The following is a 21,926-nucleotide window of genomic DNA, read 5'->3' on the forward strand; positions in this document are numbered from 1 at the left end:
CAGGCTTACATAAAAGTACAGTCCAGCAAACAATAACCACAATAAAAGCAAAACACAAACCATCATAAAACCAAAAGGTGAACAGTAGCGATCATAAAAGAATAAAAACTGCAGGTCAACAAAAGGGAGCTCCTTCAAAATGCCAGGCAAACGAGAAATCCTTAACCTGTAACACGATGGATCACATAAACGACACAAGAAGCCCTTTACTTCCACCCAAATCTGTCTGCGGCTTTGCTTTAAAACGTATTTCTTGCGCCGCTAAAAATGCACTGATTTCACATGCACCAAACCAATCCCTGCCCATATCAGCGCGCACAGTTGCTTTTCTTTTCTTTTCTTTTCATTTCTTTTCCTGGGCCAGCCTCGTCTATGCAACAGCAAAAAAAAAAGGGGGACCGCGAGCTAAGGAGCGCGAAGGCGGGGCAGCTCGGAACTACAAGCCGCCTGAAGACCATTGTGGGCGTGGCTAGAAAGAGCGGGACGAAGGGAGGGTGGCTGAGCAAGAGAAACAGAGGCCGCCGATTGATGGGCAGAGCGCGAGAGGGGAGGAAAAACACAACACCCAAGAGGGAATAGGTGGGGCTGGGCGTCGTTCTGGAGCCTGCGATTGGCCAAGGGTCAAAACCGGGGGCGGGGCTGCAGGCGAAGGCCGGGACGCGGGGAGGGGGGCTGGAGCCGCGCTGACGGCCTTGGCCAGGGAATTTCAATTTCGAATGAGGCTGAGGGAGGAGGCGGCGCAGCGGCCAGACGGGGAAGCGAGAGGCAGGAGGAGGAGGAAGCCCGCCGAGGAGGTAGGAAAGCCCTACAGGCGCCGCCGGCAAAGTTGGTGCGGGACGTAGCAGCGCTGGGTTGTTTTTGGCGGGCTTCGCTGTCGTAACCGAGAGCGAGTGAGTTGGCGCTGGGGAGCCGCCGCCGCTTCCCTTCCTCTCCTCAGCTGCGAGCGAGCGAAAGGGACGCGGAGTGAGCCTGAGGGGGAAGTAGGCGAAGCGCAGCAGCCGCTCTCTTGACGGAGCCGGGTCCCCCTTCCCCCGTTTTCTCCTCATAGACACTCGGCCTGGCTTTTGCTCTGCCCCCCACCCCCGAGCCGCCCTTCTCCCGGCCGCCGTTTGGCTTTCAGTTCCGGCGGAGTTGCTCCCCGGGGGGCGGCCGGCAGGGAGGCGGCGGCGGCGGCGCGGGTTCCTGCTCTTCCCGCTCCGCCGCCTCCTCTCTGCCCCTGGTGATGTGGGGCTCCAGCTGGAGTCGCCTCGCGGTTGGAGTAGGTGGGAGGGGAATTTTATTGGGGGGGGGGTCAAGCCCCCTCTGCCTGCAGCCCCGGTAGGGAAGAGAGGCGGCGGCGAAGACGACGACAGCGCGGGTGGGGGGGGGGGGAGAGCAGCTCTGAGGCGAAGATGCACGTCCGCTGGGGCTGCCGCCGCCGCCGCCTTCCTCCTCGGGAAATCCGCTGCCCTCCCTCAGCGCGAGGGGAAGGGACTGTGGCGCTGAGGAGGGAGGAGGATGCAAAAGCAGAGCAGGGAGACGGCGCTGCACCGCGTGTTCCTGCCCCTCTCCAAGGCGTGGGGTGTGTGCAGCGTGTGGCATCCTGCCTAGCGGGGTTTGGGTGTGCGCGGGGCGGGAGAGGGAAGCCCTCTTTCCCTCCGCAGGCTTTTAATCCCAGCAGCGGCTTTCTGCTTCCTGCCGAGGGTTCAGCTGAGCCGCCCCCCTCCCCCGGGAAGCCGTCAGTCCCCACCTTTTGTTCAAATTTCCCTCGTTTCCATCCCCTCCCACGCGCGCGCCACGACGCGGGAATGTGATCCGCGTGGGGGCGGGAATGAGCGCCAGGCTCTGGGATGCCGATTCCTGGCCGAGCGTCCCGACGTATTCGCTGTCCTGGAAGCCCCCTGCAGGCAGCCCAGACTGTTGTGCCCTGTGTTTATGTGTAGCGTCGCCCCCCGTGTTTGCGGTGATTGGTGGGCGACAATACTTGTTCATGTAAACAATACCATTCCATTAAGTAATAGTAAGTTTCCATCTAATTCTAGAGGTGGAGTGGTAAAGTCTTCTCTGTTGTACATTTGAGGAAGAAGTTCACTTCATCTCCCACAAATTGGAAATGGTAAAAGGCTGTTTAGAAAATACTATTAACTTCTGCTCACCATAACTCAAGTGCCCATGTGCTTTTTAGAATATGATATGGCAACTATGGAAATAATTCATTTCCACTTGTTTTAAGTATCTGCCTAGCATAGCATAGCCATATTCTCTTTTTAAAAAATATTGGTCATGATAAGCTAAAAAATATGGATGTGATTTTGACGTTTTGTTTTGTTTTGTTAGGTCTTTGAGGCTAGGATGGTCCAACATGTGAGGGGTAGTTTTGGATAAAGAGTTTGAGATAAGAGTTGCATGTGGATTTGTTAAACTTGTAGCTTTGCTGGTGGGACGCGGGTGGCACTGCGGGTTAAAGCCTCAGTGTCTAGGACTTGCCGATCAAAAGGTCGGCGGTTCGAATCCCCGCGACGGGGTGCGCTCCCGTTGCTCGGTCCCAGCGCCTGCCAACCTAGCAGTTCGAAAGCACCCCCGGGTGCAAGTAGATAAATAGGGACCGCTTACTAGCGGGAAGGTAAACGGCGTTCCGTGTGCTGCGCTGGCTCACCAGATGCAGCTTGTCACGCTGGCCACGTGACCCGGAAGTGTCTCCGGACAGCGCTGGCCCCCGGCCTATAGAGTGAGATGGGCGCACAACCCTAGAGTCTGTCAAGACTGGCCCGTATGGGCAGGGGTACCTTTACCTTTACCTTTTAGCTTTGCTGGTGATCTGGATAGTATGATCTGTAAATACGAAGCTTTGTTTGGAGCTTGACAACGAAAGTGAGGCAGTTCTAAAGAGGCTAGTTAGTGCCACCTTCTAGAGAGGATGGTGGGAAAATGAATGTAACCTACTGGCAAGGACTGCACTGTTCTCTTTCTTGCCATCACCTGCTTATTACCTAGATCAGAAGCTGAGTGATTCCCACTGACTTATGAAGTCTACTGGGAGTAGGAGACTGCTAGTTAAAGTCTGCTGCTTGACATTTCTATTTGATCCCTCTCCTAGTTTCTCATGCAGTTTAGCCCAGTAGTGTAGCTCAAGTGGTTCAAGCAATGGTGGTGTGTGTAACTAACAGCCTTTGGGTGTGTTTGGGAAGCAGTACAGAAATCAAATTGAGCAGTGTGTTTATTAAAAGCTGGAGGAGGAACCATAAGTAGGTGAAATCAAAAGGAAAACACTAAATAATATTTTTGTATCTAATCCTATACTGTATTAGGAAAACCTAACATAGCAAAACTTATTCTTATGGTGATCTTCGCCCTGGGTAACCTCTGAAGTTGGTGGGAAGGCAAGGAAGAAAGTATGTGGGCATAATATCACTTTTTATGCAGTTTGATTGTGGTGATAATGATTAACAGCTAGACTAAGGAAGGAGGGACTTAGACAAGGATGCTGGAGGTGACATAACACTCATTTCCTGCTAGAAGGTGAGAAGTGGGATAGAGATGACTGCCAGACATCACAGTGCTGGTGCTTTAGATATTTGACAGGCATATGAAGTCTGCTATTCCAGTCAACTCAATGGAAGGAGTTGGGTGGGCTGTGAGAGGGGTCTGTAGAAAAGATGATCTTAATTAATTTCTGTGGGCAAAGTGCACTGCAGTTAAGAGGTGAGGCTTTTGCCCAGGAGGAGCGAATGGTATTTCATTTCAGAAGGCGGGCTTCTGAGAACCATGGACAGAACTAGTGTCCCACCCCCTTTCCATCACAGTTTTCTACCCCACATTTATCTGCTGGTTCATGCTCTGTGGAATAGTCACTCTTGCTTACAAGAGCCTGAAGTTTCTGTTGTGGGTGCCTAGTATATAGACATTATGTGTTTAAAGATGGATACCATAAATCAGGCTCTCCAAATAATTTTGTACTACAACTTCCACCATTCCCAGCCAGCATTCCTATGCTCATGGATGAAGGGTGTTGTAAGGCACAAACCTGAAGATACCACATTGGCTTTCCCTGCCAGAAATTAGGCTACATTTTCTGATCTTGAAAAATTAAGTTCTCTTATAAATCAATATAGATAAGGTTTGATAGGAGATAGCCTGTTTCCCTAGCTTCCTAGTGTCAGCAATACCACACTTCAGTTACTGTGCCATATTATATTATTTTAGTTTTTTCATTTCATTTCATTTACACTTGTATACCACCTCCCTTCTGTCATGGAACACAAGGCAGCTTACATGTTGTTCCCATCTGGTCATCCATCCAGGCATTGGCCTGGCCTAGATCTATTGATCATTAGTCACCATGCATTTCTGGGTAATAGTAGATGTTTTGTGTCCATGTTCTTATTGCCCACACATTAAAAAAGTACAGAATAAACTATATTTGCCTTTGCTTGGTCTTGTTCATCTGTGTGTTTTCACTTTGCAGTTTTTGAGTTTGATCAGTGTAGGTAATATCTTCTGGAATGAATTGGTATACACTGGGAAAAAGGTCGAAGTCTTAGCATAAACATTTCCAAAATTGCTTTGGGTGGGTCTGGAAAAGTTGTTAATTGTCAGGGGCATTATTCAGTGGATGGTCATGACAGTCGTACCAAAATGTACACATGCATTGCAGCATTGCTGTTCACATTGCTAGGAGCTGTTTGGCTTTTTTCAGGTATATCTTGGAGCACTGTAGAAACCTGCAAAACTAGTGTGACCAGAGAATATGTGGAACAGAAAAAGGGATGTGTAGTTCAGAGAATGACAGTTTTACAATTATGTCCCTAATTATTTTAAAAGTTATTGACTGCATTCATAAGAGTAGTACATGTGTGTGTGTGCGCCCATGTGCTAATGATAAATTGTGTGTTAATATATATCATAGAAAGGAAATTGAGTTTCTGATTGTGACTTTGAACTAACTTCTATGGTATTAGAGTTCTATGGTAAACATCTTCAAAGATGTTTAATGTAAAAATGTGGGCCAAGAAGTACATAAATAAACAAATGGGACTGCTAGGTCACAAATGAACCACCATAAACGTTACTACTCCCCCTTTCCCCAAGTTCTGTGCTTTCCACATACCTCAAAGCATTGCTTTTTTCTAGGGGTCCGCATACCCCTAAACATTTTGTGAATCTAAGTTTGGCCTCATTAAAGGGCAGCATTTCAATATGAGTAGGAAAATGAGAGTACAGTGGTACCTTGGGTTACATATGCTTCAGGTTACATGCTCTTCAGGTAACAGACTCCGCTAACCCAGAAATAGTGCTTCCGGTTAAGAACTTTGCTTCAGGGTGAGAACAGAAATCGTGCTCAGTGGTGCTGCGGCAGCAGGAGGCCCCATTAGCTAAAGTGGTGCTTCAGGTTAAGAACAGTTTCAGGTTAAGAACGCACCTCCGGAACAAATTAAGTACTTAACCCGAGGTACCACTGTACCCCTAAACACTTTTTTTTTTAGCAAAAAAGACATTGCCTCAAAGTGTGCACATTCACACGTGGATAACCTGGAAGAGGGGAGTCCAGAGTCACTCACTTTGGACTATACTTTGAGATTTAGCTTCTGTAAATTTCTGTGTCAGTCACTGAATTCTTAAGATTGTTCTCTTGTTTAGCAAAACCATGAGCAAAAACAGATTTTAAAGCCAGCACATCCCAGGAAAAACTAGGAAGTTTTGTCATTTTTTTTCATAGCACAATTTTTGTTTCTCTTTTTTGAAGTTGTTCCTGTGCCCTTTTGCAAATTCAAACACCCCCCACTACATTTACTAAAAGTGAAACAGTTTCAATGTGTTTATTGGATTATGGGTCATTGAGGGTTTTTTTTAAAAAAAGCCATTTATTAGTACGTCTAATTCTGACATACCCGTGGTTTCCATGCATAATAAAATAAATCTATTTACAGTCTTTATATTTAAGCACATTCCCTAGGCAACAAGTGCCATGAAGCATCTAATTTACTATAAAATTATCCAGCTGCTGACTCTGTTTACAATAAGAGTTATTGAACATAAGACATGCTGCATACGTGGCAGTGTAGTGCTTCTGGAATGTGACCAATTGAATGTGACCTAGTGGCTCAGTTTCAGAGGCACTAAAATTCTAGCTGTAATTTAGGCTGTGATTTCTTTGAAGCCTAAAACATTAACTTCTTGTGCATTACATGCTCAGATGGTATTTGAACACAGAAATATCAGAACGACAATGATTTAGACTGCAGTGCGATGTAGTTTCCCCCACTCCTTAAAAAACAAAGAGACTTGAAATATCTTTCTACTTGAGGCCCGCATTGTAATAAATATTTTTTTTTCAGTTAAGTAGCTTTGTTGTACTTCAGTTTGTTTAAAGTGAATACTTAATCTCCTGGGACAAACATAAGGTTCTGCACTTAGGCAGGAATAATCAGATGCACAAATATAGGATATGAGATACCTGGCTTAACACAGTACATGTGAAAAGGATCGAAGGCTCTTAGTAGACCATAAGCCTAACATGAGGCTACAGTGTTATGCAGCGGGGGGGGGGGGGGGGGAGAGGCTAATTCAATTCTAGGATGCAGCAGCAAAAGCACAGTGCCCATATCCAGGAAAATAATAGTACCAATCTAATCTGCCTTGGTTGGACCCCACCTGGAGTACTGTGTCCAGCTCTGAGCACCACAGCTTAAAAAGGATATTGACAAGCTAGAATGTGTGCAGAAGAGGGCAGCCAAGATGATTAAGGGTCTGGAAACCAAGCTTTATGAGGAACAGTTAAGGGAGCTGGGTGGGCTTAGCTTGGGGAAGAGAAGATAGAGGTGATATGTTAAAGGTAAAGGACCCCTGACAGTTAAATCCAGTCGCGAACGACTCTGGGGTTGTGGTGCTCATCTCGCTTTACTGGCCGAGGGAGCCGGCGTTTGTCCGCAGGCCGTTTTTCCGGGTCATGTGGCCAGCATGACTAAGCTGCTTCTGGCGAAACCAGAGCAGCGCATGGAAACGCCGTTTACCTTCCCGCCAGAGCGATACCTATTTATCTACTTGCACTTTGACATGCTTTCGAACTGCTAGGTTATCAGTCTTCAAATATCTGAAGTGCTGTCACATGGAAAATGGAGCAGGCTTGTTTTCTGCTGATCCAGAGGGTAGCACCCAAACCAATGGATTCAAATTACAAGAAAGGAGTTTCTTACTAAACATTAGGAAATTTCTGACAGAGCTGTTTGACAGTGGAACAGACTGCCTTGGAAGCGGGAAGTTTTTAAACAGCTGGATGGTCATCTCTTGGGGATTGTTTAGCTGTTATTCTTGCATTGCATTGGGTTCATTCCAACTCTGATTCGATGAATCTCTACCATTTGGATTACTGTTTCAAATGAAAATGCCGCTTTGCTATTTAATGGGGACAAACTCATGTTTCAGTGTTGAAAATATGTTATTTAATAGAAATGAGTTATTTTTTCTCTGCAGATCTTTTGCGTTAGATACTGAGTAGAATGAAGGGATACTTTGGCATTTTTTCTGTTTTGCTGATTTGAGAATTTTTTTTAGTAAAACTGATTTAAATTTGTTAAATGACAGATGAATATGCAATCTGAGTCTATATACGTTTGTTAGGAAGTGTCAAAGTGTGCATATGGAATATTAAAAAATGCTTCTCTCATAGTTAAAAAATGTGGCACACCCATTGTTTTCTGTTCTGCTACTGTGGAAATTTACGGTAGTCACAATAGGTTGTTTTACCCTTAAATAAATCCTTTTAATAAAAGCCACTTCATATTTTTGCATGACTTGGTGTTATTATCGTCTCTCTGGATATTTCTCATGAGTTTTGGGAAGAGAAAAAAGCTTCTGTGCTTGTGATTTTTTACCTTTATGTTTTCATGTGCTCCAGGTAATGTTTAAAGTGGTTTATGTTTTGTAGACTTCAATGGTGCTATCTTCCTAGTGAAAGCTTTATGCTTAGGGAGCAGTATTAAAATCACTTTGCTGTTTATGCGGGGGTAGTCTTTTTTCTTTGTGTTTTGGCTAATGCAGCATTGGTAAAGTCAATACTTTTAGAGTGCCTCACACTAGCAGACTGATTTCAGTTTTTCAGGATCTACTTTGAGGGTAGATGCCCACCGATTGCAATCAATTTTAGTTAATCTGTACTAAATGGTCCTCACTTTAAGACTTCAAGTTGCTTAGCTGGATCAGACCTCCTAGTGGTGCAGGCATTAGGTGGTTTTGCTGGAAATTGGGGTATATATAAAATTGTCCTGCAACTCACATACCATGTAAAATTATATATGTAGCAGTTTTATATATCACTGTTTGGAATTGTTTTAATATTTTCTTTATAAATTAGTAGTGAATGAATGAATGCTATAAGAGATTTGTGTGTACCTCCTGATATGTATGAGAAGCAGCTTGAAAGAAAAATTCATTATTAAATGAATTCTCACCCAACCCTTACTTTCTCAGCATTCCTTGTCTTTTGCAGTTATGTCAAGTGGCAGTTTAGAAGTTTTTGGTGTGTTTTTTTTTAGATTTCTAAAATAGCAAGTAGTAAGGAATATTGGTATTTAGGTTCTGTGCTTTGTTGAAGTTGTTTGTAGCAGAGTAAATGTGATGTAATGTAAATGTAATAAAATAGTTTCAGTAGATATGATAACATTTAAATCACCTTAGTAAAGGTAAAGGTAAAGGTACCCCTGCCCGTACGGGCCAGTCTTGACAGACTCTAGGGTTGTGCGCCCATCTCACTCAAGAGACCGGGGGCCAGCGCTGTCCGAAGACACTTCCGGGTCACGTGGCCAGCGTGACAAGCTGCATCTGGCGAGCCAGCGCAGTACACGGAACGCCGTTTACCTTCCCACCAGTAAGCGGTCCCTATTTATCTACTTGCACCCGGGGGTGCTTTCGAACTGCTAGGTTGGCAGGCGCTGGGACCGAGCAGCGGGAGCGCACCCCACCGCGGGGATTCGAATTGCCGACCTTTCGATCGGCAAGCCCTAGGCGCTGAGGCTTTTACCCACAGCGCCACCCGCGTCCCTCTTAGTACACTAATCTTATTTAACATGTGTTCTCTTCAGAAAGGGGGGGGGGCAATCTGCTAAGAGTGTACTTGTTGTAACTTAGGCTGCAGCCCTATTCATACTTATTCCGGAGCAAGTTCCACTGAACACTGTTTTAGGTAGCTTAAAAAAACAACCACCACCTAGGGTGGATTAGGTTGAGAGTGAGTAGACTAATGTCACCCAGTGTGAAACCTGAACTTTGGTCTCTCAACTCCAAATCTAGTAGGTATATATGCTATACTACAAGTTTTTGCATGATCCTTTCCCATTCTGTATATACCATTGTGATAAACGGAGAGTGTAATTTTAATCCCCACCCCCCATGGCTATGAAGCAGATAGACTCTGAATGCAAGGATAAAGCATGTTGCTTCAGGAAACAAAGCACTGGGTTTGCAATCCAACCTTTTGACTCTTCATGTGTTATCTAAACTGCAGCATCAGACAGTTGTCAGCATAGTGCTGTATGATCAGTATACTGTTCTCTTGTTTCCTGTCAATAGTTTTTTCGTTTCCTTTTACTTGCGTAAGTAGTTTTTTCTCAAACACTTGAGAAATGTTGTTAATGTGCAAGTCTGAGTGCATCTAAATAAACAACTTACTGATCAATTTGCATTTTGATATGCAAAAATAAGGATATATTGCAAGATTTTGAATTGCTGGAGTGATATATTTTCTCATAGGTTTGCAAGAGATTATGTTCTAAATATTTGAGGAGAAAAATGCTTGATTCTTAGATGGAAACAGTTTTGGTTCATCTCATTTCAAAGGTGTAATATATTATAAAATGCATGGGAAAGTCTTGAAAATGGCTAAGATATTGTAGTATATATGAGAGCTTTAGAGTAACTACCAATGTATGGTTTCATTTTGCGGGAGCCCAGTGTTGAAAATACTATGGATGTTAATCTGTATGGTGTCCTGAGCCTCTTCCGCCATAAAGGCAAAATGCTGGAGTTAAATCAGGAGTTAACCACTTTTACTTAAAAACACCTTCACTCCTTTCAGAACTCATGGGGACATGTTCGTATTTTGTTGATGGAATTGCTAACACTGTGGTCACTTTTGCTTCCCTTGGATCAAGGGTAGGAAATCTGTGGCCCTCCACATGTAGCTGTGCCATGTCGTTGATCAATGGCCATGCTAATAGGGGCTAATGAGAGTTGGAATCCAACAATATGATCTGAAAGGCCAAAGGCTGTTCAGTGCTGCTTTGGACAGATATCGGACAAAGAGCTATTAAAAACAGCAGCTCAACAGAACAAAAATCCAAGGACTGGAACTTTACTCGGGGAAGACATATGAAAACATGGACATGTGGTCAAACGACCTTGTATCACCCCTTAATACCACTTCTGAAAATACTGGAGCATACTTAAGTTCATTTTAAGGTACAATTGAAACATAATTTAAACTTTTGACCTAGCCAGGGGTCGGCAAACTATGGTCCAGGGACCGGCTGCGGCCCACCAGGCTCGTAAATCCGGCCCACAGACCTTCCGCCCGCTTGGTCAGTCCCCGCATTGAGCTAAACTGGCACAGCGTTTCCTTGAAAAGAAGCTGTGGACACCTCGCTGTGCGGAGACTGACTTCTGCGACGCTGGCACTACTTCGGATTGGCTGCAGGAAGTTCCTCACTGCCCGCGTGCTGAGGTAAACCCGGCGCGGCCATGCAGAGAGGCGGGTGGGCAGCGGGTGTGGGGCGCACCATGGGCAACGTGACAGGCGCATTGCAGGGCTTCAGCATGGCTTGGGACTGCATGGCTTGGCACTGCCGGTGGTGACGTGCTCGACGGCCACGCTGGAGCAGTTGGAGGGCAATCTGCGGCCTGCCTGCCGACCTGACCTTGGATGACGGGCTGCAGCGCATGGTGCGTACTCTGGGCATGGGCCGATGGAGCAGCTGCTGCTCGTCAACAATGCCAGTGAGTGGGCTCCTGAGCACGTGCAGAGTGCGTTCCTCCTCCAGGTCTGGAGGCAGCTGCGGGACCGGCTTCCATGGTATTTATATTTTTCAAAATATAGTCCGGCCCCCCACATGGTGTGAGGGACAGTGGACCGGACACCTGATAAAAAAGTTTGCTGACCCCTGGACCTAGCCATTGTGGCTAGTAGTCATTGATTAGTGCTATATTCTGCATCCACTGCTTGAGGCGTCATGTCTCAAGTACCAGTTGCTGGGAATTGCAGGTGGGGCAGCTTGCAGTCTTTCCACAAGCATCTTGTTGGCCACTGTGAGAACAGGGTGCTGGACAGATCATTGGACTGATTCAGCAGGCTCATCTTAAACTCTTATGTTTTTGGTATGTTCTTGATTTAAAATTTTGTAAGCAGTAGAAAGCTAGCCTTGTGTACAAAATATACTTCGAAAAACTCATGCTGTCTTCATAGAGTTCTTAAAGAAGCTTAAGAACTTAAAATGAAATCTGTCACACCATACTAGCCAGGCAGGTAATATGCTTTATATCAATAGTCTACTTGAAGAATTCTCATTTACAGCCTGTTTCCCTATGTTGGATTTTGTCTCCTAGCCTTTTGTTTGGATTTCACGTTACTTTAGCACTGTTATTGAAAAATATATTTGTTTGGCTCTAAAGTCTGACTCTCAGCCTTCATTTCAGGCTTTTCTGTTGATAGTAGTAACGTTAGGAAGATGCAGCCAAACTGCAAGTCAGTAAAACGGCCTTGTGGGTAGGTTTATAAAAATTACTGGCCTGCATAATTTTTTACAAGCTTTTGTCCTCCTGCTGCAGTCCTCCTGCAGCAGCCAGCTACATTTTATCATCCTCGCACAACCAATCCACTTTAAAATTTTGACTTCTTGCAATTAGGAAAGTAACAGAGTAATGCACTGAAAAGTGTAGGGTGAACAAATGATTAGTGGAAAGATCCATCTATCTGTCATGGTTGCTTTAGCTGAGATTCCTGCATTGCAGGGGGTTGGACTAGATGACCCTTGGGTCCTTTCCAACTCTATGATTCTGTGATATACAAGCACCTTGTATACAAATTAGGATGAATGCTCATTGTCATATAACTGCCCCCAAACAAAACGTAATGAATTTTCAGTAAAGACTGTCCATAGTTTAACCTCCATGTAAGCTTTGTGCAAGCAAGTATGGATAAGCAGGTAGTTTTGAGGAGTCCCACACTGTGTTTTTTTTGGGGGGGGGGGAGAGAAATGGTGGGATATACATTTAATTTTTTTTTAAAAAAATATTAGCTCAATTTTCAGTAAGGTAAAGGTACCCCTGCCCATACGGGCCAGTCTTGTCAGACTCTAGGGTTGTGCGCTCATCTCGCTCTAGAGGCCGGGAGCCGGCACCCTCCGCAGACACTTCCGGGTCACGTGGCCAGTGTGACGTCGCTGCTCTGACGAGCCTGCACCAGCGCAGCACATGGAACGCCGTTTACCTTCCCGCTATAAAGCGGTACCTATTTATCTACTTGCACTTTAAGGGTGCTTTCGAACTGCTAGGTGGGCAGGAGCTGGGACCGAAAGATGGGAGCTCACCCCGCCGTGGGGATTCGAACCGCCGAGCATACGATCGGCAAGCCCTAGGCACTGTGGTTTTACCCACAGCGCCACCCGCGTCCCCAATTTTCAGTACTTCATAGCTAAAATGCTATGCCTTCTTAAATGAACCGTTCCCATTGCAACTCTAGGTTGTCTCATTTAAAGAAATGTTACTGCTTTTGCTTGAATTCCTGTCCTGTCACACATAAGCAAGGCATTAATGTTGATCAATGACTATCTAGATTCTGGATTTCATGGTATTGTGGAAGGAGAGGGACATTTTCTAAAGACTTACTCTCCTTCCTCAATATCTTGAAAGCAAAGCTTTACAATAAAGATAATTAATATTCAGAATCTTAAGTGTGGTTTCTAACCATTCCTCATGTGATGGTTATGACTTGACATAAATTACCAAGATATCAGCAGTTTCTAAATTTAAAATTAAAGAGCAAGTCTGTAAATTGCTTGGATTCCTCATTAGTCACAAGGTCTTATTCTGAAATTCTCTGTAGGAAGAGAGCTGCTTTGTCATTGGATTCTAAGTTGTCTTGCTTATATGTACTGTAGAAAAGCAACTCCCTGACCTTTTTACAATCAAATTGTTCTAAGCTGTTCCTAGTACCAGTAGAGGGAAGAAGAAAGAATGCATTAAGAAGGGAAGCTTCACCTCCGCATCCTTGTGTACTGATGGGGGTATGGAGAGAGGAGGAAATGTGTCTGTTTGCTGTTCTTCGTGGTACAAATATTGTCCACTCCTGTTTGCTAAATAATCAGAAAACTTTTCCGTAAAACTATTTGACTATTTTCATAATATTTTGGAATAACAAGTGTCAAGTCCATGTACAATCATATGATGCTTTGTATTTATTGCAAAGTTATTGTAAATGTATATAAATGTGAACTTCAGTGTATCACTCTAATGTAACAAATTATTAATTAAATAAAACTGTTGATGGGGGCCAAATGGAAAAGGAGTTTTGTGAGGGCTTGAGGCTTATTTACATAGCACTAAACTGGTTTAATGTATCTGAATGCAACCTTTTGAATGATACCTGAAACAGACCTGTATGCTCCTCTAGTTGTACCATCAGACGTCATGGCATTCCTCATCCTCATTTCTGAAGATATATTTAAGTGGTAATAGCCAAACTGTTTCATCCTATGTAATTTTTCCAGACGTCATGCTTTAGCTTGCATCTTTTTGACTATGGAAATGGGCAATCAAGCAATATGCTAATTATTAACAATACAGTAGCAAAGTTTTGCTGGGTAGTAGCAACTTGTTTATTTTTACCTAGATCTCTAAATCTATTTCTCTTTTTTTCTGAATGTTGCAATTAAATTGTTATTGCTTTGCTCCTGATCAGTTAGAGAAGAGTAAACCGCTGCTCCAGTATTTTTGTAGTGTGGGTTTTTATTTGGTCTGTTCTTTCTGTTACTGTGTTTTCAGAATGGATTATCTGTTCAGATTCCATCAAGCTACAATGCTGATTATTCTTTTGAGTTCTGTAACCCTAGGATTTTAGAATGTGACCATAGGTAACAGCTGTCCTGGAATTAATCTTCCGTTTAATAATATGACTTAATTCATGCTGCCTTTATATTGTGTATAATACAAGAGAACTGAGGATCTGGGTAGTAGTGTCATGCCCAAGATTAGCTTCAAATTCTTTCAACCTCAAAAACAAGAAGATGTAGTCTTCCTAAATGTGTCTCACTTCCAAGCAACCAAGGAAGTTACATGGTCACCACTCAAAGGAAAGGAAGCCAGATTGCTTAATAGTTTGACTGCTTGGAGGAAATAATAATAATAATAATAATAATAATAATAATAATAATAATAATAATAAAATAAATAAATAAATAAATAAATAAATTATTTATACCCCGCCCATCTGGCTGGGTTTCTCCAGCCACTCTGGGCGGCTTTCAACAGAACATTAAAAACAGAGTGAAACATCAAACATTAAAACCTTCCCTAAACAGGGCTACCTTCAGATATCTTCTAAAAGTCGGATAGTTGTTTATTCCCTTGACATCTGATGGGAGGGCATTCCCCAGGGCGAGCACCACTACCGAGAAGGCCCTCTGCCTGGTTCCCTGTAACCTCACTTCTCACAATCAGGGAATCACCAGAAGACGCACGGAGCTGGACCTCAGTGTCTAGGCAGAACGATGGGGGTGGAGACACTCCTTCAGGTATACTGGGCCGAGGCAGATCCCATGCACATAAGCAACCCTTAGACTTCCTCTCATCCCTAGAGTTGGAGATCGCTGGGCAGCTGTTTGTATGATTTTCATCCACCTCTGCCAATTCAAAGGTGTGAGGAAGTCTAGGTGCTGATTACACTTGCTGTGATGAATGAAAATGTAGAAGTCTGCTTTATATCCACAGATATTCCCTGAAAAGGAAATATGGGGCTTTGTGGCACATTGGATCTGGAAGGATTCAAAAACTGAGTTTTTAGTTTGATGTTGGGAGCTGCAAAAGGCACTCCTGTGGCTTTTATGGGGAACTGATATAGAATCTTGCACGTTGTGATTAAAGTCCATATGAATTTAATTAGTGGGTCAGACTTGATATTTTGTTTAAGGGCAGACTTCCTAAGACTTGTTTGGCAGAAGAACTACAAATAAATTCTTCTTTGCAATCTGTATGTGAGCAATATCTCCCCTCCCAGACCCAGTCTGGGTAAAGGAGCAGGGATTATCCTTGACTTTATACTGAGCTTTGGAGCACAGGGACAGGACTCTACCTTAAGGGAATAGTAGGATCCAGGTGACCACAAACTTTTTTTTTTTGGCTACCAAGACCAAACAAAACTTGTTGCCCCCCACTTGTGTTATAACAGGACTTGTTTTCTCTAGAGGCAGGAATTTATAGTTTACATAAGTTTGATTGAAACAGTTCTGATAGTTCTGACTATGATTGACACACTACTATTGTAGCAGTGACGGCTGTAATATCAAACTTGTTTCATGCTACATGAATAAACCTGGAATGAGCTTTAAGTTTCTGCACTTGGTCCCTTCTTTTGTCATTACAGTATACTCTAACTGGCAAAGTATCATTTGGGCTTGCCCTGCAAATTTTGGATTATTTGCTGCACTGATCTACAGGGCAAATGTAATTCGTCATTTGCCAGTTCACATAACAAAGCAGGGATGGAGAAAGAAGATTGCATTTCATAAGAGAAGGAGGAAATTCATGGATTTGAGATTTGTCCATGAAGCATGAAGCCGTGAGATAGTGGTGCATCTGAACAGAACAAATATGTGATGTGGGTTATTATTATTATTTATTTATAGAATTTATATACCGCCCTATACCTGGGGGTCTCAGGGCGGTTCACAGGTTGTTACATCATTTAAGAAACCTAGATATATGATTGAATGTAGTCCTTTTCAGGAATTCAGTAAACATGTAAGGGAGGCAGAAACGATGGACATACTAGATCTACCTCCATTGCTGTTCGTATATGGCTATTAACATTTTTTATGCTTTAAGATAAGTGGAGAGCATACTAAATAAAAAGTCCAGTACTGAACACGTTGCAAAAAACCAGGGGTCAGCAAACATTTTCAGCAGGGGGCCGGTCCACTGTCCCTCAGACCATGTGGGGGTCCAGACTATATTTTGAAAACAAATAATGAATGAATTCCTATGCCCCTCAAATAACTCAGAGATGCATTTTAAATAAAAGGACACATTCTACTCATGTAAAAATACCCTGATTCCTGGACCGTCTGCGGGCCAGATTTAGATTGGGTCGGATCCAGCCCCCGGACCTTAGTTTGCCTACCCATGCATAAAAACATATTGAACCCATTACAGTATACAGAGAAGCTGTCTTTCAGCATCACCATTTTAGTCAGTATACCCTATTGTTTTGTATCATAAATGACAATTTTCAATTGATGATACAGCAGCTAAATACACATAGCATACTTGTTGCTATAGTAAATTCAGCTGAGAAAGTAATATTCAGAATTTAACAATATTATGGAAGTCATCTGCATTTTTAACATCCAAATCCTTAAAAGAGAAGAAAAACACCATTAAACCTTGCTCACTTCATTCTTGCTTGCTTCTGTACCTTCTGTCATAGCGGATTATGTATTGTTTTTTCCATACCCTGTCCCCCACTTTACATAAAGCCCCCTCAAGGATTAGAATCTACTACTTGTCTTGCCAACTGTGGCAAGAAAGAAATGCTTCCAGGCAACTAGGAAAAATTCACCCTGGTTAAAGGTATAAAACTGTGCATTGTGTACTCATAACCCTTTAAAAAATCCTGAGGAACTACTAATTCATTATTGTAAAGAGCACTGTGTGTTCCTTTCCAAAATGCAGAAAGCTTATTCTTTCTGCCTTTTAGACACATAGGCCAATCTGCAATTGGAAAAAGGTACACTCACTGCTCCCACTTTCATTGTGTTATTGAAGTTGAGCAAAGGCATACATATTTCCAATTTCAGCCCCATAGCTTCTTGCTGAAGGTACAAAGAAAAAGATGGCCATATAGTGGGGAGGAGCAGCAGAGATGGGTACCTGCTTCCAGCATTTTTGCAACAGAATGCTGTTGTCTCTTCAAACCATCTGCAAGTCTCTCTGACCTCTGATCACCGTCTCCAACTGCCTCTTCTCCACCCACTCTCATGAAGGCTGCTGGGATTACTAGCTGGTTTTTCCTGGTTTCCTGCCCCCGCTTCCCCTGTGTTCACCATTTTTGCATCATTTTAAATTATTTTTTGGAGACTCATGTAAAGCTGCGAGTGTGTATGTTAAATAAGCATGAGATTCAAATTACCTGGAAGGGGAGTTAACAAATGTAGTAAATTCTGGACACCATAACAACATTAACTGAAGAACATCTAAAAATTAAGTCTCATTTGTCTGTCCATGACAAAACTGAATTGGAAATAACATACAGTACTTTGAAGGTTAGCTTTGTCTCATGAAAAAAACCTTGTGGAACTGAGTAGGAGGGAAATACCAAAACCAAATGGAGTCTGTTAGTCATTTCCCACTTTCTGACCTTGAACTCTTCAATTTGCTCTGTGTGTTCAGTTTTTCTGTCAGACACTACTTGATGTAGTTTGGTTTAGATTTACTGCTGCATTTTCAGGGCTAAGCAGTGGATGCAGATGAATTTTAGAGTGGGGATGCACTACACATGTGCCCTTCTATTGGCATTCATAGGAAATATGCTGTTTCCGCCTACTTGTTCTGCTTTCTTGCAGTTGTGTATGATTTTGACATGACCAGGAAGAAACCATGGAGAAAGAGGGGGAAGTTATTGGACAAATCCCACATTAGAAATATTTTACTAGGAAATAATAGAAATCATGGACTCATTATGTGAACGCTTGCTTAACAAATGATTTCCAGGGAATGCATTGTGTTCATTAAATGGGGCCTCGGTGTATCAACATTTTTTCTCAATAGGAAGGAAACTACCTTTCGAGAAAAAATGTTGATACACCCATGAAGCTTTAAATGGCCAGGGTATGTGAAGGAGCACCTCATCCTACATGAATCTGGCCATTCGTGGAGGGAGTAAACTATGGCTTGGCTCCAGGTACCTCTGCTGTGATGCCCACCTGTTGAAAATACTCTTCGGGCATGCTATTATTATTATGTAGGTACCAGATGTTTTGCCTTGTTTCCTGGAGGCTCTATCAGAAACTAGGGATGCACTTCTCCATTTTGATAGATATTTATTGCTGCAGTGTTAGGTGTTTATGACGGATTTTGTTCTTGTGTGTTTTGATATTTTTGTCTTGTGTTTGAAATAATGTGAAAGCACTTAAGACCAATTTGGCAGGAAGGCGTACCAGAAAATTTTAAAGTAACATTTTTTAAGCCATGAGCATTGAGAGGCTGAGGAGATTAACAGCATTTATTGTCTATAAAGGCAATTTCCCTTAAAAACTTTTTTACTCAAACCATGTTAAGATTCTTTTCTATATAGTTTTTACCACCTCCCCCTTTGTATTTTTTTGTAGCTGTACTGATCTGTTTTGTTTGTTTTGTTGAAACTGTTCTGTTAGAGCAATTTTCCATAAAATGAGCATTATCTTTTAATGGTGAAATATGGTCTCCCTGAACCCACAGCTAAGACTAACCAGCTATGTAAGTGGTATTAATATTCTGAGTTGCTCAGAACAAATTATACTACCTTCAACAATAAGTTCAAATAAAAGCCCTATCCTAAAGTGGCAGATGTCTCATGCTAACCTAGCAGAGCTTTTAAAATGCATCTCTTACTTTGTAGGAGCGATAACAGGAAAACAGAGCTGTCTCTTTGACTCATTTGCATTTTCTGGCTGCAAAAATGAAGTGAGTTGGAACCAAGTTCTACTTTTCCACTGGGCATGCCTTTCTCCAGCAGAGTTGGGACTTGGGTGGGGCGAGACTTATTCATTAAGCTGCACAAAGAGCCTGTTAGATTTTTATAAGCTGGCTGCATAGCTTTGGTTTGATATGCATAACAAAAATTATATGCGTGTAACTTCTCTTTAATTGCTGTTGTAGACCTTAATTGCTCATCAATATGCAAAGTATGATATGCAAAAGCAAATGAGATTCAAGTTGCCTTAGACAAGCAAGTGAAAAGGGTGAGTTGATTTCAGTTTATTAGAAAATAAAAACAAGTACATGTGTGTGTAGAAAAATATGTGGATAGTTTGATCGCAATCTGGTGTCAGTATATGAGTGGCACCAAGTACTAAATGACAATCACGTTAGTTGGTCTGTGAGTGAATATTGAAGCAAGTAGTTCAGAAAATGTGACAATAAAAATGACTTTTAACTCTGAAATGGGATGCTCTGTACTTTAATGCTGCAGGAATAACACTAGGCAATTTTGTGGGTGTATGTAGCTGCGAACATTCAAGTAGATGGCATTGCTGTTTTGTTGTATTGGTTGAAATGCTTTTAGGGGATTGTCTGGATCTTTTCACTGCAACACTTTGGTGGCTATATTTTTTTATCCCAATAACGGTATCAAATTTCCCTTTAAACAAGGGGTATTATTTTGTACCTGTTAGACAATTTTTGTGGTGCTTTTATTCTGCAACTGTATTTAAACTTTCAGGGGTTGTAAAGCAGTGTATGTTCTTTTGCACCTCTTCCGTAGGGTTACAAAATTTATACTACTGATATTAGTAGTGGAAAATATTTGATTTGTGTTTATAAAAATGGAAAATCTCCAGTTACAGGTGCTAATAGTGAGTGCATTTGACAGAACATTGTATCTGAAAACATCTAGATTGTTCATACAGCCATTTTATCTAATACTGTATTAGTCTTGTACCGTTTGTAACAGTAGTTTGGTACCTACTTATTTTTTTACTATACATTTCGTTGGTGTTGGTGTTGCTGCTGTTGTGACTCTCCTTAGAGCATTACTCACTAGTTGGATACTACCGTATTTTTCGCCCTATAGGACGCACTTTTTCCCCTCCAAAAATGAAGGGGAAATGTGTGTGCGTCCTATGGGGCGAATGCAGGCTTTCGCTGAAGCCTGGAGAGCGAGAGGGGTCGGTGCGCACCGACCCCTCTCCCTCTCCAGGCTTCAGGAAGCTATCCACAAGCCGTGGGAGCCCGCGGGAGTTCCCCCCGGGCTTCCACGGCTTGCGCAGAGCTGCCTGCACCCCGAAGCCCCGGCGCGCTGAGCAGTCGCGCCGGGGCTTCGGGTAGCTCTGCGCAAGCCGCGGGAGCCCTCCCCCGACTTGCACAGCGCTGCCTCTTATCTCAAAGCCCCGGCGCACTGAGCAGTTGTGCCAGGGCTTCAGGTAGCTCTGCACAAGCCGCGGGAGGGCTCCCCCAGCTTGCGCGGAGCTGCCTCTTGTCCCGAAGCCCCGGCGCGCTGAGCAGTTGCGCCGGGGCTTCGGGTAGCTCTGCACAAGCCGCGGGAGAGCTCCCCTGGCTTGCGCAGAGCTGCCTCTTATCCCAACGCCCTGGTGCGCTGAGCAGTCGCGCCGGGGCGTCGGGTAGCTCTGCGCAAGCTGCGGGAGAACTCCCCCGGCGTGCGCGGAGCTGCCTCTTATCCCGAAGCCCCGGCACGCTGAGCAGTCGCGCTGGGGCTTCGGGTAGCTCTGCGCAAGCCGCGGGAGAGCTCCCACGGCTTGCGGAGAGCAGCCTGTTCTGGGGGCTGGGGTCGGCGGAAGCCCGAGCTTCCCCCGCCCCAGCCTCGTGCCTTGAGGGGGAAATAATTTTTTTTTCTTTATTCCCCCCCCCAAAAAAAAACACTAGATGCACCTTATGGGCCGGTGCGCCCTATGGGGTGAAAAATACGGTAATTCTCGGTAAAATACTGTCACCATCTGGATAGTATGTTGTTATTTATTACTTTCCAAAACTAAGGCTGCAATTCAGTGCTGAATGATTTATATCTTACCCATTGATTTCAGTAGGCTTGCGTACATCTAATTCTGCATAAGACTGAGCTGTAAAAGTACTACATCTTAAAGAGTATTGGTTAATGTAGCATTTTTGCTTTTGAAGAATGATAGAGTTTTAGAAATGTTATTTACTGATCAAAGTCAGATAGCTAAGTTACTAAGTAGCCTATGTACTTGTTCTGTATATTTTCTGTTGGCGGAAAGAAAAGAGTACCAGTGTCATGGTTACAGATTTAAATGCTAAATCAAGCATAGTGTCCTTTGACATAATTTATCAGGAATTTGAAAATTTCGGGATGACATAACTATTCAGGTGTATTACTATTATAGGTTTCCAAGAGCAATAGCAGAATGCATGATTAAAGAGTATTGTTTCCATGAGAGTAACCTGTATGAAAAATGTTAGTTTTATTCAGCTCCGGCCCTTGAGCTGATATGGCCCTCTCAAAAACTTTACAACCTGACATTTAAGCATTGATTTTTTTGGGAGTAGGGGTACTACAGTTACCACTCACACAACTAAATAGTTGTGCTAGTGGGAGCCAGTGCAACAGGCGTTTCTCTCCTCACCTCCCCCCCCCCCCGCCCCATTTGCACTCTGAGCCCTCACCTGCAATTTGGCAAACTTCCAGAACACTGTATGGAGGGGGAGAGGGGAGGAGAGATTGTTCAGTCTGGCAAGCAAAATAGGCATTAATGCTTGTCATATTGACGCTACACTGTTGATTCCTAGGCACTCAGTTCTAATTCTTTAGTTCATATAGACTGTTATACAAAGAAGTAATGTCCGTTACACGTAAGGTTATTGTGTGCATAGCTAGACTTTCTGTTAAAGCTGTCTTTGCAGCAGCCCCCATTCCTGAAGAGACAAACCTATACTTTGGGACTGATTGCCTCTTTGGGAGAAAAATTTTACAGAACAGTAAACATCAAAGAAAGTTATGTGCTTGAGCAATGACT

General features: G+C 43.4%; 1 protein-coding gene across 13 annotated transcripts in view; it reads left to right on the plus strand.

The window, feature by feature from the left end:
• The first annotated feature begins 660 nt into the window (after positions 1-660).
• The window catches only part of EPB41L2 (erythrocyte membrane protein band 4.1 like 2), a 77,934-nt gene continuing 56,668 nt past the window's right edge, over positions 661-21,926 (plus strand). For 11 of the 13 annotated variants that reach the window (XM_077926004.1, XM_028723410.2, XM_028723414.2 and 8 more), the window contains exon 1: positions 661-794. Coding sequence is in view for 1 of the 13 variants with exons in the window: in XM_077926001.1 (XP_077782127.1) it covers positions 717-794 (78 nt within the window). In the remaining 12 variants the exon portion in view is untranslated. Of the gene's footprint in view, positions 795-19,095; positions 19,179-21,926 lie in introns of all 13 variants that reach the window. The other 2 variants (XM_028723409.2, XM_077926001.1) reach the window with 2 other exon arrangements.

The sequence above is a fragment of the Podarcis muralis genome, chromosome 3 (genome assembly GCF_964188315.1).
Source record: "Podarcis muralis chromosome 3, rPodMur119.hap1.1, whole genome shotgun sequence".
In the NCBI taxonomy this organism is placed as follows: domain Eukaryota; kingdom Metazoa; phylum Chordata; class Lepidosauria; order Squamata; family Lacertidae; genus Podarcis; species Podarcis muralis.